Consider the following 20845-nt stretch of genomic DNA (forward strand, 5'->3'; position numbering starts at 1 on the left):
TTAATTTGCTTAACATTACACATATCCATGCTATTTCAGGATGAGAGACAGAATTGTTAAGTTATTCAGAAAGTTCCTGCATTATCTTGCCATGATACACGTTTTTGGCTTCAGCATAGCACATTCTGTATTCTTTTTTTTGTGATTAAATATTTTGTCCACTTAGATTGTAAAGCATTTTTTGGTGTGGATCTGTACCTTCATGGAGCTCTACAATGCCTAGTACAATGTCCTAATACTGAGGGTGTTATAAAATAGGTAAGAGCAATAGTTCTTAAGAGCTACATGCATAAAGAGCATAGGAGCTATTTAATTTACTACATTACTATTTCTGTGATAAATTAATCAATGTGTTTGTTTGCAATGACTGAAACAATGCACCCTTTAAGCTTTCTTCAAATAAATACATTGATAATGCCACAAATTACTAACTTTATATATATGTGAAAAATAGATACTCACTCTATGTTATTCCCAAAAAACCAGTTTGTTCCTACAGTGTGGGCACAGCTGAATCCTAGCAGGCTGGACTTGACCAAGAGCAGCTACACAGACCTCAGCAGAGCAGATAACAGTTACAATGGTTTCTGGAACTTTAATGTAGACGCACTTTGAAGTACCTAGGATTTCTGCAGGCTCTTCTTGGAAAAACTTCTTTTGTCATTGCTAGGATTACTTGAATAAGGCTAGTGGGAGCAAGGCTGTGTCATTAAGGTGAAGGAAGAAATGTGGATATAGCCAAAAGTTGTCCAAGGAGAAGAATGGGAAAGTCTCGTGGTGGCTAGATATAGAACAGTGTCCAAAACCTTCAACTAAAGTTCATATCAGTACTAGTTATTCACTTAATTACTAGTCTATATATTATTTGTTAAATGAATATTGAAACTATCATATTATGTGTGATCAAACTTTGTGTTGTATTTTCCCCTCGAGCTTTTAAAGTCAATGACATCTTCTCTTCATCTCACCTTGTACCTTTGAATATTTTATCTCATTCTTGATTTCTATGTACATAAGTAAGATTAATAATTGTACAGTCTTATATTCAGTAGGAAGAGCATTTGTAAACTTGAGCTAACTAAAATGAAATTAAATTCCTTAGAAGAAAAGCTACAGTTTAAATCTTCATCTCCTAGCTTTTTCCTTACCACGGATTATCTAACATAAAGTAAAAACAGGTATTTTCCCCTGTTGAAGACATCTGAAAATACTAATCTTTCATTCTACAATTTCATCTGTCGTTTTATACATTTTATTTACCACATCTTATTCTCCTGCAATGTAAATATGTTCTTGAATAGCTACCTTAATGGCTGAGATTATTCAGGCTTTTTAAAATATTGTTACACACCTCTCCACATTGCGTGCTTGAGTTAGAGACAGAGGGAGCCTAGTGCTCTGGGTTGTATCAACAGTACCCTGTGTGTTTGACAGCTGTATATGGGAGAATAGAGAAATGGGAGAACAAGAGATGACAAATGTAAAAGACAGGGGCTACCCCCAAAAAGAAATATAAAAAGGAGAGAGGAAAAAAGAAGGAAAGAAAGAAGGAAGGAAGGAAAGAAAGAAAGAAAGAAATGCCACTGCAAAAAGAGGGGAGAAAAAATAAGAAAGGTAGAAGATGAAGGGCCTCCCTTTCTGGTTAGTTGTCTTTTGAGGAAAAAACAGAGGTCATGCATCAAAAACCATCTGGTAAGGGTGTAAAATTGTATTTCTTCAAATAACCCAAATCCTCCTCTGAAAATAAATTTACACTACCGTAAATTTAATATTTAAAATAGAACTGTTCCTTGGTGTTCCAGGATAGCCAAATTGGTCTGATTTTTATAAAAGAGTACTTTCTTATGCCCATATGTAACTCAAAAGTGCTTTGATAAGTTTGTTAAAATGGTTGAGATCCAATTTTACAGATATAATTTTAGAATCAACTCTGTAAACATTCTGTTTAAGATAAAATGTTTTGAGAATACAAGTCAGTGAAAATAATGGTGGAGACTAGAAAGACCTGAATTTTGAAGATTGTGTTTCTTGAAATAAGAAATAGATAAAAATATCTGTTCAATACCTTACTGAATACAGTAATAACAGGGATAATTTTATTTCTTAAGCAACAGACATCTAGTCTTTTATAATAATTTGAGAAAATTTGCTATATATATTGTAAAAGATGAATTAGAAGCAGTGTTTCAATGTAATTATATACTGTGAGAAAGACTTTTTTTTCCCCTTCCACTGTGATTATTAGATCAGATCCTTTCCTGCAAGGAAATCAGGGGACTATAACAAGGTGTCAAAATTCAGTTCAGTGCGTAGTTGAATAGAAAGAGATAGAGATGCATCTTGCTAGGAGCCAAGCATAGCACTAATAAACCAAGCTTTTGATACAGCCTGACTCAATGCAAAAGGAGAGCTGAATCTAGGGAGTGCTATTCAGTACCGGAGGTGTGCTGGAATAGCTAGCAGCTGCAATTAATCTGCAGCACAAGCTGCTAGGGCATTACTGTTTGGTTTTGCTTTAGCTGCATACTCCATTCTGTACTGTATTTCACAATTGCCTGATAATACACTGCCTGGACAGAGAGACATTAATCATAGTGTCGAGCCAGTTTTGTAAACAAGGACCAAAGCCTTCATTTAAAGTAGAGGAAGAGCAAAGTGGATGAGGGGTGGGAAAGGAAATGGTAGCCTGCACAGAGATGATACTCTGTGTATGACCCAACTCTGTCTTCAGTGCAATTTTAGCTTATTGCTGTGTTTGCATACATTCCTCCAAAAAGTTCTTACCTCACTGGACAACCTTGCACTTTTGCAGTATTCCAGCTGGACTATGGCTCTTAGTGAAACAAGTATTAATGTTTGTAGCATTATTATACCAAGTACTTCTAAAACTCATGTTCAGGATATGCCAAAGGTCTGTAAGAAACTGTTTGATTTGAACTACAGTTTTAATGAAAATTTAAAGGTTCACATTAAAGTTTCCTCAAAGGCTTATAAAGTATAGGATAGAGCTTTGAATCAAAATCCAGTCAAAGCTCCCCTTTTCAGTCTGGGATGCTCACAGCCAATATAAAAGTATTAGCAGTTGTTCTGGTCCCACCTTTTTCTCTCTCTTTTTTTTTTCCTTCCCTTTAATAGAAAAAATAAAATAAAAAAAAAAGAAAGAAAAATGCCTTGGCCTAATTATCGTATGAAACAATTTTTCTGAAACACAATACAGAACAAGAGAACAGTTTTCTAAGCAGTTTAATGCTGAGCATGCCAGATAGCAATTGAATTGTCTCCTGACCTGTTACCTGATAGGTAATGCATCATGAAAAAATTAATTATAGACTATTTAATAATAACTAGTAGTCATCATAGCCTGGTTGTTTTAGCAAGAAATTAATCTTTTATGTTTTTTTCTGGTTTGCTTCTAAATGCAATGGAAAGGTATTATTGTATAACATCATTGATTAACACCTGTTTTAATTAACCTCTAACAATAACCTGAAAATTATAGGTGTATACACCTCTTTAATGAAGTATTTTGTTTTCTATTAAGTTCAATTCCTTCACGTTACAAAACTACAATACAAGGCTGAACAAACTGTCAGCATATGTCTTCACACTTTAATTGTAATAAAATATAGCCATATGTATGTGTTGTCTGTGAGTTCAACTGAAAACTTTTGACACATAGCTCATGTAACTCTGAGAAAAAAAATTGTAATTACTTTGTTTCTTTTCCATTTCTTGTTTCTCAGTTTTACCAGTTAGAGGGGGTGGGAGGTAAACTTCATGTGCTTTCTGAAAACTACAGTGAAAGGAACTAAGCAAACTATGTAAATCTTTCACTTAAACAGCTCCAAGACTAGTCATGGCCTCTGGTTATGTGAAAAAATGTATACGAAAAGCAAATGTTAAATGGCAAAATATGTAGATCAAGATGGCAACACAAGTTTGGGCTGTTCTGTCTCATGAGCATTTTTCTGACAAGTCAATTTAATACCAAAGGCAGAAGAATCCATACATCTATGACTTTCCTTTCAACAACCATTTTGAAGGAGAATGAATTTAGTACATTACGTAGAAGTGCGTTTTTCCACAACAGAAGTCTTTATAGCTCCTGTCACATCTAATACTTACATCCTCTCAGCAAAGGAAAACATTGTTAGATGTCTGCAAACACCTCGCTAGCTGCCTCTTTTGAACTGTTTATAATTTGTCCAATTCCCACAGTTTACAGTGCTTTCTACTGATCAGCCATCAGTATAGTATTTTATCACAAGCTGTTGCTGTCAGTTGCTACTTCTCTGTCTCCTTGTTTTGCTTTTGACTGTTTCTTGCAGCTGTCAGTAGATCCTTATGGTACTGACTAGGAATACTACTGAAATACATGGTTTTTAAAATTCTCAGGATGCACTTAGTTTTCTGATGTATCGTAGATTCATGTGAACTTTTAACTTTTTTTTTCCCAGCACAGAACCTAAAACTGGATACGGTGCCCCAGAAGTGTCAATATTAATGTTTTATTGGGAACAGTTACTTTTCTGGTTGAACCTCTTCTGTTTATACAGCCTAATTAAGACAGGGTATTCTCTACAGAAAATCCATACAATTATATGCAATACCATAGAATACCGTTTGCTAACTGGGCTTGTTTTGAGAGACGTGTAACAGGTAGCAGAGCAGCTCTGACAGAAATTTTGAGCAGTGACCTCCAGCACTGCTGGATTTGGAAAGAGGATGTGTGCCTATCCATACTCTGCCTGTGAACAACTCTGTAAGCGGCTTTCATGGCTTACATACTGAATTTTTCTTTCTCGTGTTCACTGCCCTGCATTTCTCTGTTCTAGACATGGATCTATCACATTTTGTTGTGTTTTTCTCCCTGTATATTCACTATAACCTTTTTTCTGACAATGCTGCTTTGTTTAGGTGGTTCAAATCTGGAGAACAAATTTCTGAGGGTGGAAGAAATTAACTGAGCCCCAATTCTTGTGAGATGCTTATAGTCACTGTGTTTTTTTGTATGACGCTGGTAAACCACAAGTCCTTAGCACCTAGCTTTCCTTCGCACGCGTGTCATGGAAGACAGACATGCTGCAGTGTGGCAGCACTTCAGTTCTCACTATATATGTAGAACATTCTGGAAATCTGCAAACACCTTGTTGTGATATTTCCAGTCTAGCTGAAGAAAATCATCCAAAACGCTGAAGACAGCCTAGGTGTGCCCCAAGGTGCTCGTGATGTTGTTCACAGGCTGCCCTGTTTGCTCCGGACTGTGCGCCGCGGCCCAGCTCCTCACTCCTTCCCTCTTACCTCCACCACACGTTCAAAACCGCGCCTGCCCTGCCCCGTCCTTCTGCTGCCTCAGCTCTTCCCCGCCGCGGCGGGAGCCTCGCCAGCCGCCTGCGCACGCCGACGGGCCGCGCTCGCGAGGGAAAACAAACCCGACTGTCAAGCGGCCTCGAGCTGGGTACCTGGGCCCGGGGCTGGGTTTCTTCTTCAGGCGATTGCTCTAGCCACCCCCTTTCGGCAGCGTTTGCCGCAGCCTGAACAAAGGAGGAGTTGGGTGGTTTTCCCCTCTATTTGCGGGTCGTAGGTGTCTGTCGGGGGGGTGGGGGCTCCAGCCTGACGAGACCCCCGCGCGCCTCCAGGTAGCCGAACAGCCGCGGGCGGGGACGGGCTGGAAACCGCCGCGCGCGCGCGCGCGCGCGGAAGCCCCTCGCTCACCTGAGGGAGCGCCCCCCCGCCTGGCTCCTCCCCGGCAGGGCCCGGGCGCGGCCCCGGCGGCTCCGGCACCCCCTCCCCGCTGGAGGGGGCGGGCAGTCCGCGCTCAGCTCCGGCGGCGAGCGCGGCTGGCGGCGAGAGCGGCACGGAGTTGACGGCGATTCCCCCTCAGAGGGCGAGTCGGCTCGGGACGGGTGAGGAGAGCGGCGGCGGCCGCCGGTCGCGACGGGAAGTCTGGGAGCCGAGGCGGGGGGCACCGCGTCGTCCGCTTCTCCCTGCCGAGATGGCCGGGGCCGGGCCGGGCCGGCACAGGGCTGTGGCGCGACCTGACCGGAGCGCGGTGGGCCCAGGGGACGTCGCCGTGTGGTGCCGTGGGGGCTGCCGCCCGCGGCGGGACGGCTGTGGCGGTGGCTCCCCGCTCTGAGGCGCCCTGCGTTGCTGGCTTTCCTCCTCCGTCTCGCTCCGTTAAACACGCTCCTCTCCAAAGGCCAAGGACGCCGAGTCCTCCCGGGCGTGAGGAGAGAACAACGCGGCTGTCCCTGCATGACCAACTGGTAACGCGCAGGGAGGCTGGCGGAGCGCCGGCCGTGCCGGGCCCTTCCCCCGCGAGCGCTCCTCGGGGCTGCTATGGCGAGCGGCGGCTCTGCCGCCCCCGGGGCGGGCGTGCTAAACGGCGGAGGGGGGAGCGCTGCCACCGGGCCGCGGAGGGGCGAGGGAGTTGCCGGGGGAACAGACTCCGATAAGACCTGAATATTGCTTATTTTCTCTCGCGGTTGTGAAGAGTGGGGGCTGTTTTCCCCGAGCGCGCGTACCGGCCGCGGCTGCCCCGAAGCGGTGGTTGCGGTGCCTCAGCCGGAGGTGCTGCTGCCGGCCTTCGCTTTCAAGTGAACTCGCGCTGCCCGGGCCGGGCGGGGCCGTTGTCCGCTGAGGGCCCGGCGCACCCCCACCCTCTCCGCGGGCCGGGCGCCCTGGGCGGGCCGGCGGGAAGCCCCCCGCGGGTCGCCGAGATCGCGGTGCGTCGGGCGCGCCGCGGCCGCCTGCCCGCACGCATTCCTCCGGGGATTCCTGGCATTCCTGAGCTGAGGGCGCTCCGACTTCATCTCCCTTTTATTCCACGAATTAGCGTGTTTTGGCGAAAGGGTGTGTCCGCATTGTGTGTGTGCTTTTTCATGGGAAAAGCTTAGAATGGCAGTTCAGCCATTTATTCTTCTTCCCAATTAACTTTGCATCTGATAAAATTTATATCCCTCTCATATGATGAAAACTTTATGGGGAGATCAGTGCTGAGATAAAACTTTTGTGGTGAGTCTGAATTAGCATCTGCAGTTGACAGAAGAATAGTTGTTACGGCTTTTATGTTTCTCCCGTTTTCCCTTTAGCGTGTCAGTATTTAAAAAAAAATCACTGCAATGTAGTTTGAATAATTATCAAAGTAGAAATAGTGGAAACCTATCCTTCAAAGTTGTTTTATTTATCTGAACATCTACAATGTGTTGAACTTGCACACACTCACAGAAATTGAATCCTGTAGATGAATCAGAAACCCCCTAGGATATAATGATTTGTGGTATACCCGTATGAATTTGATAGATTCAGTGCTTGATGCTTATTCTGACAACTAACATGTCACATGTCTCATAGTTAAGGATCGCTTTATAGAGCTGGTTTTAACAGAACTTTAAAATTTTTATAGAAATATAATTAAAAAGGCAAAACCAAACCACTGCTAACTTTTTGAAGGTGCTTTGTAAGAATTTGTTTGACTAGCAATTACATTTTCTAGAAATGTCATTGTCATTGAATTGTCTCATTTTTTTTTTCTCATGTTAGATCCAGAATAAATTCACTTACGCTGACAGTGTGTACTAAGCCAGATGTGGTTACTGCTGTATACCAAGAAGTATACCAAGTTGCTATAAGCTGCCTTTCTTTTTTTTTTTTTTTTTTTTTAACAATTAGAGTGTTAGCTTGAACTTGCGTCTTTTAGGAAAAGGTTATAAATGGAAATGAAAACTTTTCATACAGTATAGGAACGTACCTTCAGTAGTGTAGTAAGCACCATGTTTTACAAAGATGAAGTTTGTCATGTTGTGAAAGGCGATTATGCTGCTTTTTATTGTATGTTATTCTTTTTGAGACATAGCTATACTTTTTAAACAGGAAACTCGTAAAATTAGAAAGTAATGTTTCTAATTTTTATTAAAAATTCTCATAGGATATTAAGATGGTCTTTCACATAAGAGAAGGTAATTGTTATTAGAATATTTTTTCGGTTTTAATATTCAGATATTTTTAAAAAAATTGATACAAGCTAAACAAAAAAAATGCAGTGCTTCAAATGAAGTATCTTATAAAGGGACTGATATTTTTACAGGAATATATTTACAATTTAGAGGTATTTTTGAAATGTATTAAACATTGGAAAAGAATTCCTAGCTGGTTTACATACAGCTTGAATTGCAACTAACATTAACTGTTTCTAAATCCCACTTCAGTGCAAATACACACTAGAAAGGATTATTTTAGCAAATGTCTGTAATCTTATGACACTAATGAAAAGGGAGGGCTTATCATTGCTAACCTCTTTGATTACAGAATTTGTGGTGATATTCCAAAGAGCCTGTCTTCTCCATGGGTGTATCACACAACTGTTTTTATTCTCAGTATCTGACTGTGTTTTGCTTTTCAATCTAATAAATGGGGTGACTGCTTAGGCTGCCTGAATTGCTTCCAAGCAAACCAGCTTATTTTAATATCTGTTAATTGCATTATTAGATCTCACTGTCACTAGTAAAATGTCTGAGAATGTACTTAGGTTCCCCTGACAGGGTATATATGGGGGATGTGGAATTTAATTCACTGCAAAAATAGTCTGTGGTATATCCTGTGTAAGGAATTTTACCTCAATAAAAGGATGACAAAGCTGAAAAGAAGAATTGGTGACAGTTCCTTCTTCTCTTCTTCTGGTTTACCTCATGTAATAGGAAGTTGATCTTTCTGGGAGTATTGGTGAAACTGGTTTGTCTAGGCTTTGCAATGTCATCTGAAATGTGTAGGTGAGATGGCATGACCTCAAACTTGAATTTTTAAATCATTTGTTGTGGAGCAATGCGAGATGAACGTATGTGCAAGGAATTTATTCAGCCTGGACCATAGTGGGCAGGTTATTATTTAAAAATAGCTACTTAAGTATTTTGAGGCCAAATAATTCTGCCGATGTCAGAAATTAAACGAAAGTAGACCAGCACAGTTTCTTTCTGCAGACTGCTGTTTTACCATTTCTGCTTTTTGAAGTCATAGTGATGATGATGTCATTATCATCTGGCCTTTTTACTATGTTGATAACCTGAAAATGCATGTATTAATACCAAGCATGGAAGCCTGATTATGCGAAACAATGTTCAGCCTATGGCAGTGTCTACCTGTGTTTGTAGAGGGGAACTGGCAAGAATCTGGTCAAGATCACTGGTGCTAATAGATTCCTGAGAAACAGCAATGAATGCTGAAATAATGGACCATTTTTCCCACTTCTGCACCCTCTCTGTGCAACTCTGAACAGCAGCAGAAATGATGGAGCTACCTACTGCCCACGTGTTCAGATAAAGCAGGCTCACTAAATTTGTGTTTCTTCTTTCTTCTGTCTGTCCCACTTCTTTTTAGTGGTAGGAGGAGGTTATCTTCTACCTGATCAGTTCAGTGATACGATTCAGAGTCAGGCTTTACAAAGAACTACATCTTTACAATATAGAGATTAACAACTGTGTCTTGAATGGCCAGGATGAAGTGAAGATGTTAGAATTTCTCCAGTTTTGTTGCCAGGTCTCAGCAAACTGCATACTGAGGAAGATGGTACTGACTTGATGCATCCTCACCTTAGGTTTGGCAGTTTACAGGTTTTTTTAATATATCTTGAATGCTGTGTTGGTTGGATGTGCAAAAACCCAAAAAAGGTTGGTTTTGTCATTTCTGTTCTTACATGGAGAATCCTCCCATGGAAAATGCTACATTACCAGGTTATTGTGTGAGGGAAGGTACGTACGTGTTCATGGAGTGTTTATTCCAGCCACGTTTATCTGGAAACATTAACATGTTTCAGAAACTGCTTTGGCCTTGACTCTCTGAGTGGAGTTAACTCTAAATGGTAATATTTTTTAGTATAGCCAAGTATGAATATTTAATGTTTAAACCTGAGAAATTAACACGTTAGGAATGTATGTGCTAAAGATTTAGTGGAGTGGTAGTCATGGAGTCACCACTGTTTGGGATTAGAGCTCAGTGTATTTGCTGTGACCTTGTACCATCTCTGACAACAGACCTGGCAGCCTCCTTGAAGGAGTGTGTCCAAATGCAGGCTTATAACCTTCTGGTTTATGTGAAATAGAGTGGATGACAAAATCCATAGCCAAACATTTTAAGTACATAATATAGTTTCTTCCATGAATACCTCAAATTTTTAGCCAAATGAACTCTGTTTTGAATTAAATTGATCCATCTTTTGTATTTCTGAGATGCATTAACCAGATTGACAGTTTGAGATTTAAAATGAATATTCTATAATAACATTTTCACATTCTACTTGATTTTGGTAAAGACAGAGAGCAATGAAGAGTAAAGGTGATTGGAGAAATGTCTCAGAAAGCACTTTGACGTAAAAAAAACATCAGGGAGATTGCTAAGATTGGAAGATGCCTCTATTATTGCCACAACAGACCCTTTCTGTGAGGGTCCCCAGGTGTGCTACGAGTCATTACCATTCAAATAGCTGCGTGACCCTCAGCAGTCTGAGCAATGACAAGAGTTTGACTCCAGGCATTTGCAGAAGTTTGTAATTCTTTAGCTATACGTACATTACACGCACCATTTTAGTGTAGCTACAATGTCGATGTGGAAACTGTATAAATACACTATGAAAAGGAGACTTATTGGCTAGGCTGCCCATGCTTACACATTCATATGCATATGTGCCTATGTATTTCTGTGTGTGTGTGTATACATAAACTTTCACAGACACTTGCAGAAGCCTTGTAAGTAATTATCAGCCATTAGGAATGTTTCAACCCTATTTTAAATTCTATGGAAAGATACCTCTAAGACCTGTTGAAGTTTTTTAGAATGCAAGATGTATTTTATGTGCATAAAACCACTCAAAAGTGGGTAATGATTTATGATCTATTTCAACATAAAGCATAATGCAGAAGTGGTGGGTAAAATTTGAGCTTTTATGTAGAGATGGGGGAATGTTTTCAGTGATGTGAATCAAGCTCAGAATATTTTGTTAGGCCTTGTTGAAACTGGTAATGGGTTGGAGTATGCCTTCATACAGTCATTTGCACACCGTTAGCTGTTACATGCAGGGAGCAAATGTTCAGCAGTAGCAGCCTTTATTTACAAGAACAGTCGGCACGTAATGTTACATTATAATTCCACAAACACTTCAAGCCTCATAAAGAAGCAGCCCTACCTCTCTCATTTCCCCCCAGTAATTACACTATTCCAGTATGAAGGTGAGAAGAGTGGCAGCTTGTGGGAGCTGGTTAAACCTGTGCTCAGTGTACAAGCAGGGTCCACACCAGGCCAGCTTTGGCTGCATAGGCTTCCTAAGCCCTTCTAAGTGATGCATTTCCTGATGGAGCAGTCCAGCACACTATGAAGTGCTTTTCCTGTGTGGAGTTATCTAGCCTTTCTCTTCTCTGCTCAGCTTATGTCTCTCAGACTGGGTGTGATGATATCATCTTGTTGTCTCCTGGTGGCTGGGCACAGGGCCTGCAGTTCTGACTGCATATTTAAATTTTAAAATGCATGGTTGAGTTAGTTGAAAGAAACTAGATGGGTGTGAAGCCAAGTGTTTAAAGAATACAATGTAATTAAGACAAAGTTTAACAATAGAAAAATGGGAGCCATAATCAGCTTGAATAGGCATGAAGCTGTGGCCTTAAGTTGGCTGGGTAAATAGGACTCCTAAAGTCTATTTTACATGTATTTTTTATACCTAAATGCTTGCATCTCTGTAAAGATTAACCCTTTTCTGTATGTCTTCATATACGTGAGACCTTGGTCCTTGTATGCAGTTGTAGTCATATAGCTCATCCTTAATTTTATTTAGGAATAAGCTATACTTATATAATCAAGGTTATGCTGGTTGCATCTGTTGTTTTGCTGTAACTGTAATTTCTGTAGAGAAGATTATATTTTTGGGGGGGTTGGAATATTGACAAGAAGGTCCAGTGATGTGTCGCACCTAAAGCCAAGGAATAATTTTGGAGTAGGGGAACCTTTTTATTAATTTATTTAAGATAATATTATAAATAATTTTGTGTTCTTGAAGCACTGGCAAAACTTTTTAACAAAGGTTGCCCTGTTTCCATTTCTTTGAGAAAGGCTTTCTAAGAGACTCTTTATTTTAACAAACTCGAGATTTTTGCCTGAGCCTCTAAAAATATGAACAGGATACTCTTTTCTATTTAAACAATAATGGTATCATTGGGATGTATTAAGATAATTTCCTTTGGAACAAAATACGAAGTTTCTAACACTGACAATTGGAGGAAAATGTAGTGAAACAACATAGAATCTCTTGTGGAGTGAGTGTAATCATATTAGATGTTTGGATACAAACCAGCTATTGTATTTGAAATCACAAACTGCTTTTAGAATCCGCAAGTATCCTTGTGTCACTCAGCTGTTGTTTCTGTCAATACTTCAACAGATATGAACGTTTAGATTTTGATAAACTAGAAGAGAGTATATAAAATAAAATTTCCTCCTGGGGATTTTATTGTTTTTTGGTTTTTTTTTTTAACCTTCTCCTTTGCAAGTTTGTCATAAAAATGAAGAAAATTTGAGTGTGGTTATATCAGGTATATATAATTAACTCTGAGATAAGTATTTATAAGGTTTTGTTGTTTGCTTGCTTTTTGTATTTGAAGTTTATAAATGTTAACTGTACTGCAATGGTGTCAGGATACTTGAAGTGCAAGTAGATAACCCCAGTAGATTGGATTCTGTGTTAGTGGCAAAAAAGAGCTTGTACAGGTGTATACGAGCCTGTGTAGGAGATAAAACAGGATAGTGCTACAAGTACACTTATGCAGGTATTCGTGTCCACATAAAGCTTGTACCAACATAACTTAATAAACAAATGTAACTCTCCATCTTCCTCCAGTGACTTAACTAGTACCACAGTATACAGAACCTGGGACTAGTCAAGACAGATGACATGAATTAGTTTCTTGGAACTCTGTTTCAGATACAGGTTGACTTCTGTTTTAGTATACTTTTAATGTGCTTTTTGTCTTTGATTCCCTTTTGTTTATGATTTGGGAGAATCTGGAAACTAATTACTTCAATAGAGGAAAAGAGAGCTTTTAATATATATTGCAGTGGTAATAGTTTAGAATGTTACATGAGAAATTTGGAGTTTTCTTACCAAAATTAAGGCTTTAATTTCTACTCAGTACGCAAGGTTACTAGGTCATGCCATATTTCCTCTGGGGATAAATCCTGTAAAATTATGACTATATGAATTCATACATAGCAGGTTAAGAAAATGGGATATATGTTGTGTCCTTGTCTTTAATCAAACTTTGACAATTTATGAGACCTGAAGATCTGCCAAAATGTCTTCTTGTTGACTTAGGCCATTGAAGCAGATTTTCCTTTTGAAAAAAAATCCCCCCAAAATAAACCAACAAAACCTGCTAGTTGTCACACAGCTCAAGCATTTGGCTGATCTGTCACATACTTTCATAGGACTAACAAGATGTTTTACATTTGAGACATTGAGACTTCCTCACACACAACATTTTTCAGCCAGAGGGAGTATGAACCAAGCTGTAAGTAAGTGAACAGTATCTTTTGCTCTAACTACTGTTAATAGTTCTTTCTACTGATAGTCTTTATTAAATACAGTTCTCTTCCTGGCCTTGAAAGGGTGGCTATTAATATTCTGTTTTATTGGCTGAGCATCTGAATAAGGTTGTTTAATATTTGGGCAGAACTGAAACTGAAATCCTCATCTCTAAGGCAGCAAATCCAAGAGTCATCCACTTTGCTATACTATGTTTCAGGAGACATTGATAAAATATGTGTAATCCACACTAACCTAAGTATGGCTGTTTGCTTCCACTAACAGCTATGGAAGAGAAGTGTTACTTGGGATTTTAATCCTGCAGGAAATTCTAACTTGTCATCCCTAGGCTGCCATCTGAAATCAGAACAGAGAATGATATTTTTCACAGAGCAGAAATGAAAGTAATTGATTTGGAAAGGTTGAAATACTCACTCCTAAAATGTATTACTGTGATGGCATGCTTCCTTCTGTCCCCAGAAGACCCTTCTGTCCCCATAACCCTTCTCTATGGGTCACTGTTCCTGGCTGGACTTAATTTTTCATTATGCACCCAAAACCATATGACTACCATATTTAATCACAACTTGGTCAAAGGAAAAAAAAAACAACCCACGTTGCATTTATGGAAGGCACAGAGCTACATGGCTTCTGATGTGGAGGCTGGAATTACTGCTTTCAAAGGGAGGCTTGGGTGACCCCACTTGCAGTGTGGATGCGTGGTCCTCCAGCATTTACTTCTCTACATGGGCACCATGTACACCTTGCGCTGGCAATGGGCATGAGTTTCATTGCAGGTAACAATGCAATGTTGGGTATGCAGTTGTGGGACCATAATGGAATACAGCAGATCAAAATCTGGTCCTTTTCTCTTTGCACTGCACCAGTTAGATGCAGTCCCTCCTTATACAGTCCCTGCATGCATCTGTATTACTAAGGTGGATGTGATCTAGTACTAAGTTTAGAAGTAGCTTGTGCAGTTCATTTATATGTAGTGTTTTTGGAAGAATATAAATTGCTAGCTAACTTTTAATGAAATATTTAAGATTATTTCTGCCTATAATAATAGGTCAGCCCTGTCTTGGAGGCTGAAGAGATACCTTGCTTTGGTCTTGTGTCTGTGTGATACCAAGCATAAGTCTTTGTGGCCATATGGCTTAGGTTCCCTGCAACTCATGATTTTTTTCAAGCAGAGAATTTTTCACAGTCTCTTTCATTCCAGCAAGTAGGAAGAAGAGGTGGGACATGAAGCTTTCAGGCTACTTTTAAAGGGAATGAATATTTTAAAACTCAATGTTCTCTTTTCCAGTTCTTCATTTATAGAAATTTTAGGTAGGTCTTTGATGCTGACATCAGAAAAGCTGACCAATAGTAAAATAAATCTCTCTCAAGGTGATTTTTTTTCCCCACTGCTGCCTGCAGAGAGCCTGCATATACTGAATTATGACATGATATATTGTAGGAAATCCTCTGTATAGGCCTTTTGAAAGTTTTGAATTTTGACCACTAGACAGAGTGGCAGTCTACAGACGGTACAGGGAGAAGAAGCTGTTGTGGAAGTTTTACTGTGTTCTGTAACTATCATAATTTTCTTTCTAATAATTGTGAGGAGTGACTGCCAGATATGATACAAATATAATTTTATACAGACAAAAAATATACCTCAAGTAGGAAAAAAATCTTAAATGGGAATAAGGAATCTCCTGGAAAGATGGCAGACTTGTTTCAGATGTCTTTCTGTTCCTGGATATTGTCAGTTTGCGCTTAAATGAGTTTCACTGTCCCTTTTTACAGTGCCACATCTAGAACTTTAAAATTTTGCTTTTCTCCCTTCTGCTTTCCTGTAAGCAGTAGATCAAGTAAACTCAGCTACCCCAGAGCTATCTTCCATATAGACTAAAAGGAACAGCAACCTAGGCCCATTTTCCTTTTGCAGAAGCCTCAGATTGTAGGTGGGATTGACAGTGATGAAGTTTCCCCTCATGCTTGCAAGGCATGTTTGTGAAGTTGTGTTCCACCAAGTGTAAAAACATTGCAGTTTTGGTCTTTCCATGAATTCTCCTGCCTGCTTCCTTTTCTGTACCCTCACAGTATCTAGTTTTCCTTCCTCTTCTTTCCTAAAGTTATTTCCTGTCCTTTTTCCATAGCATTGTCATTTATTATTGACCTAACACACACTTTGTCTTCATGTGATATTGCTGGTACTTTCTGAATAGTCAGCTGCACAGAGAATCCATTATTTAGCTTGGAGAGCAAGCTCAATGTTATGTAAAGCTGGAGGACAAATTTTATAGTTCCTTCCTGGCATTTTGCTGTGCATGTGTGAAAAATCTGGAGTAAACATCCATAAACTGTTACATCCCTCTTTTTAAAAAAAGGGCACCGATTAAATAATATGGGCAGTGACTTATTTTTTTTGTGGTAAGAAAATTTGGAAATAAATTCCATGGAACCAAATGTAGTTTGATAATTTAGCCTTTAATAGCTTGAAATCTTCAGAATTCCAGAAGTTCACTCCTCCTGTGGCATGACCTAAGCTTCCTTTAATGAAAAACCTTCAGCTGATTCAGTTTTAAGAGTTCAGGATTATGATATTGGATATGAGGGAGTTCTTGTTTTTCTGTCATCAAGGGAGGCATGGAGGAGTCCTAAGTGCCATAGGAAAAGTGGAAAAGTCAGGTCTTTTTTTTATTCTTCCATGTTCTTTCACTAGATGTATGCAGAAGAGCATACGTGTAATGTGAGGCAGTACCTGTGAAGGACCTGTGGCTTTTTAAGGAGGCCAGGGAGCATATCCACTGGTGGGATAGCGTGTCCCCCCACATGCCGGTCAACATCTTTGCCTGTATTATTATATCCCAGGAGCCCTGTCTGTCCAGTGCAGCTAGGTGGCTCACATGCTGGAAGCAGAATGTGAGATGCTTTATGGCAGATGTGTTAGAGGCATGCTTAGTAATGAGGGTGTACGGACAGGATACAGAAGACCAAGCTTCATATGCAGAGCATGGCATTTAACAGGATTGGGAACACTTTTTTTTTTTTTTTTTTTAATAAATCTATCTTGTAGATTTGTCTAAAGAAGAACTGAAATGGATGAGTGGACACAATTCCATGCCTTTGTGATGCTGTAATGTTAGGAAGGCTGCAGAGCCGCTGAAGGGAACAGCTACGTCTGGCACAGGAGTATTTTTCTCAAAGGCACTCTTTTCTGCTCATGTTGGCAGGGAGAGCAGTTGGGGTTCCAAATTACAGGGGTTTTCTTTTTCTGTAAGGTGGATCTTGCATAGCTCCTGGTAGCTAGCTTTAAGATAGCTGTGAAAGGAAATGTTTTGGAGTTGTTTTTTAAAAAGTGTTTTTGACCTGTTAAACCTTCAGTGTTCCTCTCCTGTGGTTCTTTGTAAAGTATCATATTACCACTGAAGAACAAACTGCTACAGAAGAACATGCAGAGTATTGGATTTTCAGACATGAGAACCTCTGCTGACAAGTTCTCTTTATAAACAAAAATGTCATAGTTTCTATTTTTGGCAAAAATAAGTTGTTCAGAAAAATGAAACCACTTCTGAGGAATGATAAAATATGGGATTTTCATACCACTGGAGGCCAGTAATTAAAATGAGTGTTCAAACACCTTTATGAAGGCTTATTTTAAAAAGAAATCCCCAAACTGAAAGGCCTGAACAGCTTTGAGTGCCAATTTTGTTTGTTCACAAAAGTTTTTAAAGGTTTCTGTCCCTGAAAATGCAGTTAAAACACAAATTCGGTTTGGAATCTTGTGATTGCCTCAAGCAGTCCAAGGCCATGTTGCTGCCAAAATAGGTGATCCCATCATTCCCTGGTGCCTTACTTGTTGGTCTGATAGAAAACTGCTCATTTTTTTGCTGGATCAGTAAAGATGTGTGGCTGCATGGTTGCTAGCTCACAAAAGGAGCAGGGAGGATTGCACAAGCTGAGATAATGGGGTGCTAGAACTGTTGCTTTTGGGGATAGTGTGTTACGGCCTACATTTTTTAAGTCAGTTGGTAACATACAACGTTGAAGTGAAGTAAGCCTCTTTCGAACCAACATATTTGGAACTTTTTAAAGAACTTGATCCTGTAGCCTGATGAAACTGGATGTGACCACACAGGGAGTACACATAGTTTTCATGGGGTTTCAGAGTGAGGAAGGAGCTATGTAGATAAAAAGTCTTAGGCCTGCAGGCTCAGGCAGAGTCTATGGTAAACTCATTAAGTCAGTTTCTTTCAGCTCTTGCAGTTTTCAAGGAGATATTTGATTGAAAATTACTCTTCTATTGAAATTTCAAATAAAATAACTTGGCTGGGGCATACAGTGAATACACTCCAACGATATTTGTAAAACAGTGTGTTACCTAGTGGAGTGAATTTGCTTTGTTTGTGCCTGACTGTGTTTCCTGGATCTTTAATTCTGTGCCCTTTTGGACTTGTTCTAGATGATGGCTGGATTTACTGAACTTATTGATCAGTAAATCCAGCTGTTTAAGTTTATATGGTATAACTATAGAAAATCAGGCTACTTCTTTTCTGGACTGTTCACAAGTTTTCAGGTGAAACTTTGCTGCTCAATAAAATTTGGCTTGGTATGAACAGCAGATGAAGTTACCAGTCAGAAGATGTCAATATAATTTCATTGTTCTAAACTGCAGCTGAACTTTCAGTCTCTGAAAGATATTGATGGTTGTTTGTCCTTGACTGTATTATCTGTTGTTTGAGCAAGTAGAATATTTTCAAAAGAAAATAATTTATTGAAGTAGTTATTTCTTATGCCCTGATTAATTTATATATGCTGTTGTGATAGTATTTGCTTCACAAATAGGAGATAAGAACTGATTTTATAAAGTAATAGAATGACAGTCTTCTACCTAATTAAAAATTTATGCAGTATCATTGCTTCTGTTTTCTGAAAACTGTATTTTTAAACTCCTCTGGACAGCAAATAAAATTACTAGCAAGACTATATTATTTAAAATGAAAATTATTAGTTTGGCAGAAAACGTGGAATTAGAATTTATATCACCCTCTATTAAAAAAAAAAAGCTTCTATTTTTTTTAATAAGTAACTACAAGCAGCCCCACAAACAGGGAGAATCTCTTCCTAACTACTGCTAAAATATCTAACCTCTTTTTGTAAGCTTAAGAGTGAACAAACTGTTCTGTCATAACATTTGAGGGCTTCAGCAGACTTAAAGAAGATTAAAACTGGACAGTTGTAGCTGTCAGTGCCCCCAGCTGTCAGCTCCTCTACTGTATCAGATGTCAGAATTTCTATCGTTAATAGTATGGAACACAAGGCTGATTGCATTTTCCTGAGTATGCCAGTCTGCAAATTTTTGTGCCTGAGGTGTATACTCAACCATCAGAGTTTTCAGGTGTTCTCATTTTTGACATAGTGACATCCTTCAGAGTGGGGCGGGCAGACAGGAAAGGAACAGATTCAGTCCTCATATCTTAATCTATTGCTTTAAGCCTGCTAAAGCCTGAGATGCCAACTGTACAATGTGTGTGTAGAAATATGACTGTAACTGTAATTAAACAATTAACATCATTAGAAGGTTTAGGTTTTAATCAGAAAGGCTGTGTGTGAGGAAAAACAGCAATGCTTTTTTAAATTTAAAAATGTTTACAATATTGCAAAACCAGTGTTCTCGTGTATTGTAAAATAACTTTTTGATATTATGAAGTTCATGAGAGTATTATCCACTGTGGCTTGACATCCTACAGAATAGCAACTCTGAGTAAAGCCTTCAAATATTTGAATGGTAGGGCCAGCTGTCTTATTTTCTTGTAGATGTAATGGGGATTTATATATATAATTTTTTTCACAGTTCCAGGAAGATAAAATGTTTTATTTAAAGAATTGTTGTTTTAGCACTTTGATTTCTACGAGGTTTTATCCTTCTGTATAGTAAAATCAAGTGTTTTATTAGCATATTGCACATGAAGAAGACAAATACACTTATTTCTTTATAGTTTTAGAGACAAATTAAATATATTAATGGTTAATTTAAGGTAGGTTATTAGCCAAAGTACTGTTTCCACTATACACTAGGGGTTTTGGTGTTTTGTGGTTGTTTTTGAGGGGTTTGGGATTGGTTTTTTTGTTTGTTTTTTCTGGTTATTTAATATTTTTAGCAACTTTGCAACATGTTTGAAAGCACAGCTTTTGCAGTCACCCTGAATTTGACATATTGTAATTTACTGCTTATCTATTCTTTATGCTGATTGATGTGAAACCATTTTTTTAAGTTTTAGGTTTCTTTTTCTTGACTGCTTTTTCTTGTGTTTGTTAATTTTTGCCACTATTGGCAAATTCAGCTGAACTTTACTCTTTTTATAGGTCTGCTAATACATACAGCTTTAAAGTGTAGTGTAAACTTTCATATACTAAGTAATTTGTCTAAATTTATTGGTGGCGTTTCTAATCTTGCTAGAATTGCTAAGGGGAGAGCCTTTTTAAAGACATTCACATATTCATCTACTGCAGATGTATGCTACCAACTATGTCATGGGTTTTTTTCATTTACATGGTTACATACAAATATGCCATGAGTGATTTTAACTTACTCAGAGTAGTATCAGCACACTGTATTCTGCAAACTAGATTTCTTTTTATAAAGTTAGAGATCTGAATAATTTGTGTTTTCTGAAACCATTAATTGAGACACTTTAAACAATTGCTTGCTCTTTAGGAGATATAGAATTTTGTTGATTTTTTTCATGGGCTGTTTGAAGTCTCTTTGTTAGTAATTTTCAGTTACAAAATCATATCTTGTTGACACTTTTTCCCTAGACAATCATGCAGATTTGATTTAGCAGGCTGAGAAACTTTATTTCATAATTTTTATTTTGCTAAAACTTGAGATTATTTTTTATTATTTCATTACATACCCATAGTAGTAACTTCAGGTCAGCATCATATAATATAACAGTAATAAAAAAATGGAAAGTATAAAAGCTTCAAAATGTTTACTTTATTTGAAAACAACTTTTGAACTTTTAAAAAGACTTCCTTTTTGTTGCCTTGAGCAAACAAAGAATGATTTTGAGACATTGATGAATGTAGCTGACCCACTCAACAGTTTAAGGAACAGAGTGGAGAGCCTGGTTTCTTTCCTACCTCCAGCAACCATTCATTAGCTTAGTGTGGTCTCATTCCTTTGCAGTGTATATTCTAAGTTATAACTCTGTACAGTGCTATCTCCTTCTCCTTTGCTTTCTCAGCCACCAGCAGTGGAGCTCAGAAGCTGATTTCAGTGCCCTGGTCAAA

At 38.9% G+C, this 20845-nt stretch overlaps 1 protein-coding gene and 1 long non-coding RNA gene across 5 annotated transcripts in view; one reads left to right on the forward strand and one right to left on the reverse strand.

Moving 5' to 3' along the window:
- Positions 1 to 5812, reverse strand: part of LOC128150763 (uncharacterized) — a 38142-nt gene extending 32330 nt beyond the window's left edge. The window contains exon 1 of the long non-coding RNA XR_008238165.1: positions 5716 to 5812. This is a non-coding gene — a long non-coding RNA (uncharacterized LOC128150763). The remainder of the gene's footprint in view (positions 1 to 5715) is intronic.
- CGNL1 (cingulin like 1) overlaps positions 5798 to 20845 on the forward strand; it is a 67701-nt gene continuing 52653 nt past the window's right edge. For 3 of the 4 annotated variants that reach the window (XM_052807234.1, XM_052807235.1, XM_052807236.1), the window contains exon 1: positions 6184 to 6266. In XM_052807234.1, the coding sequence (XP_052663194.1) occupies positions 6256 to 6266 (11 nt within the window). In that variant the 5' untranslated portion in view covers positions 6184 to 6255. Of the gene's footprint in view, positions 5907 to 6183; positions 6267 to 20845 lie in introns of those variants that run through there. The other variant, XM_052807237.1, reaches the window with a different exon arrangement.

Source organism: Harpia harpyja, chromosome 14 (genome assembly GCF_026419915.1).
Source record: "Harpia harpyja isolate bHarHar1 chromosome 14, bHarHar1 primary haplotype, whole genome shotgun sequence".
Lineage (NCBI taxonomy): Eukaryota > Metazoa > Chordata > Aves > Accipitriformes > Accipitridae > Harpia > Harpia harpyja.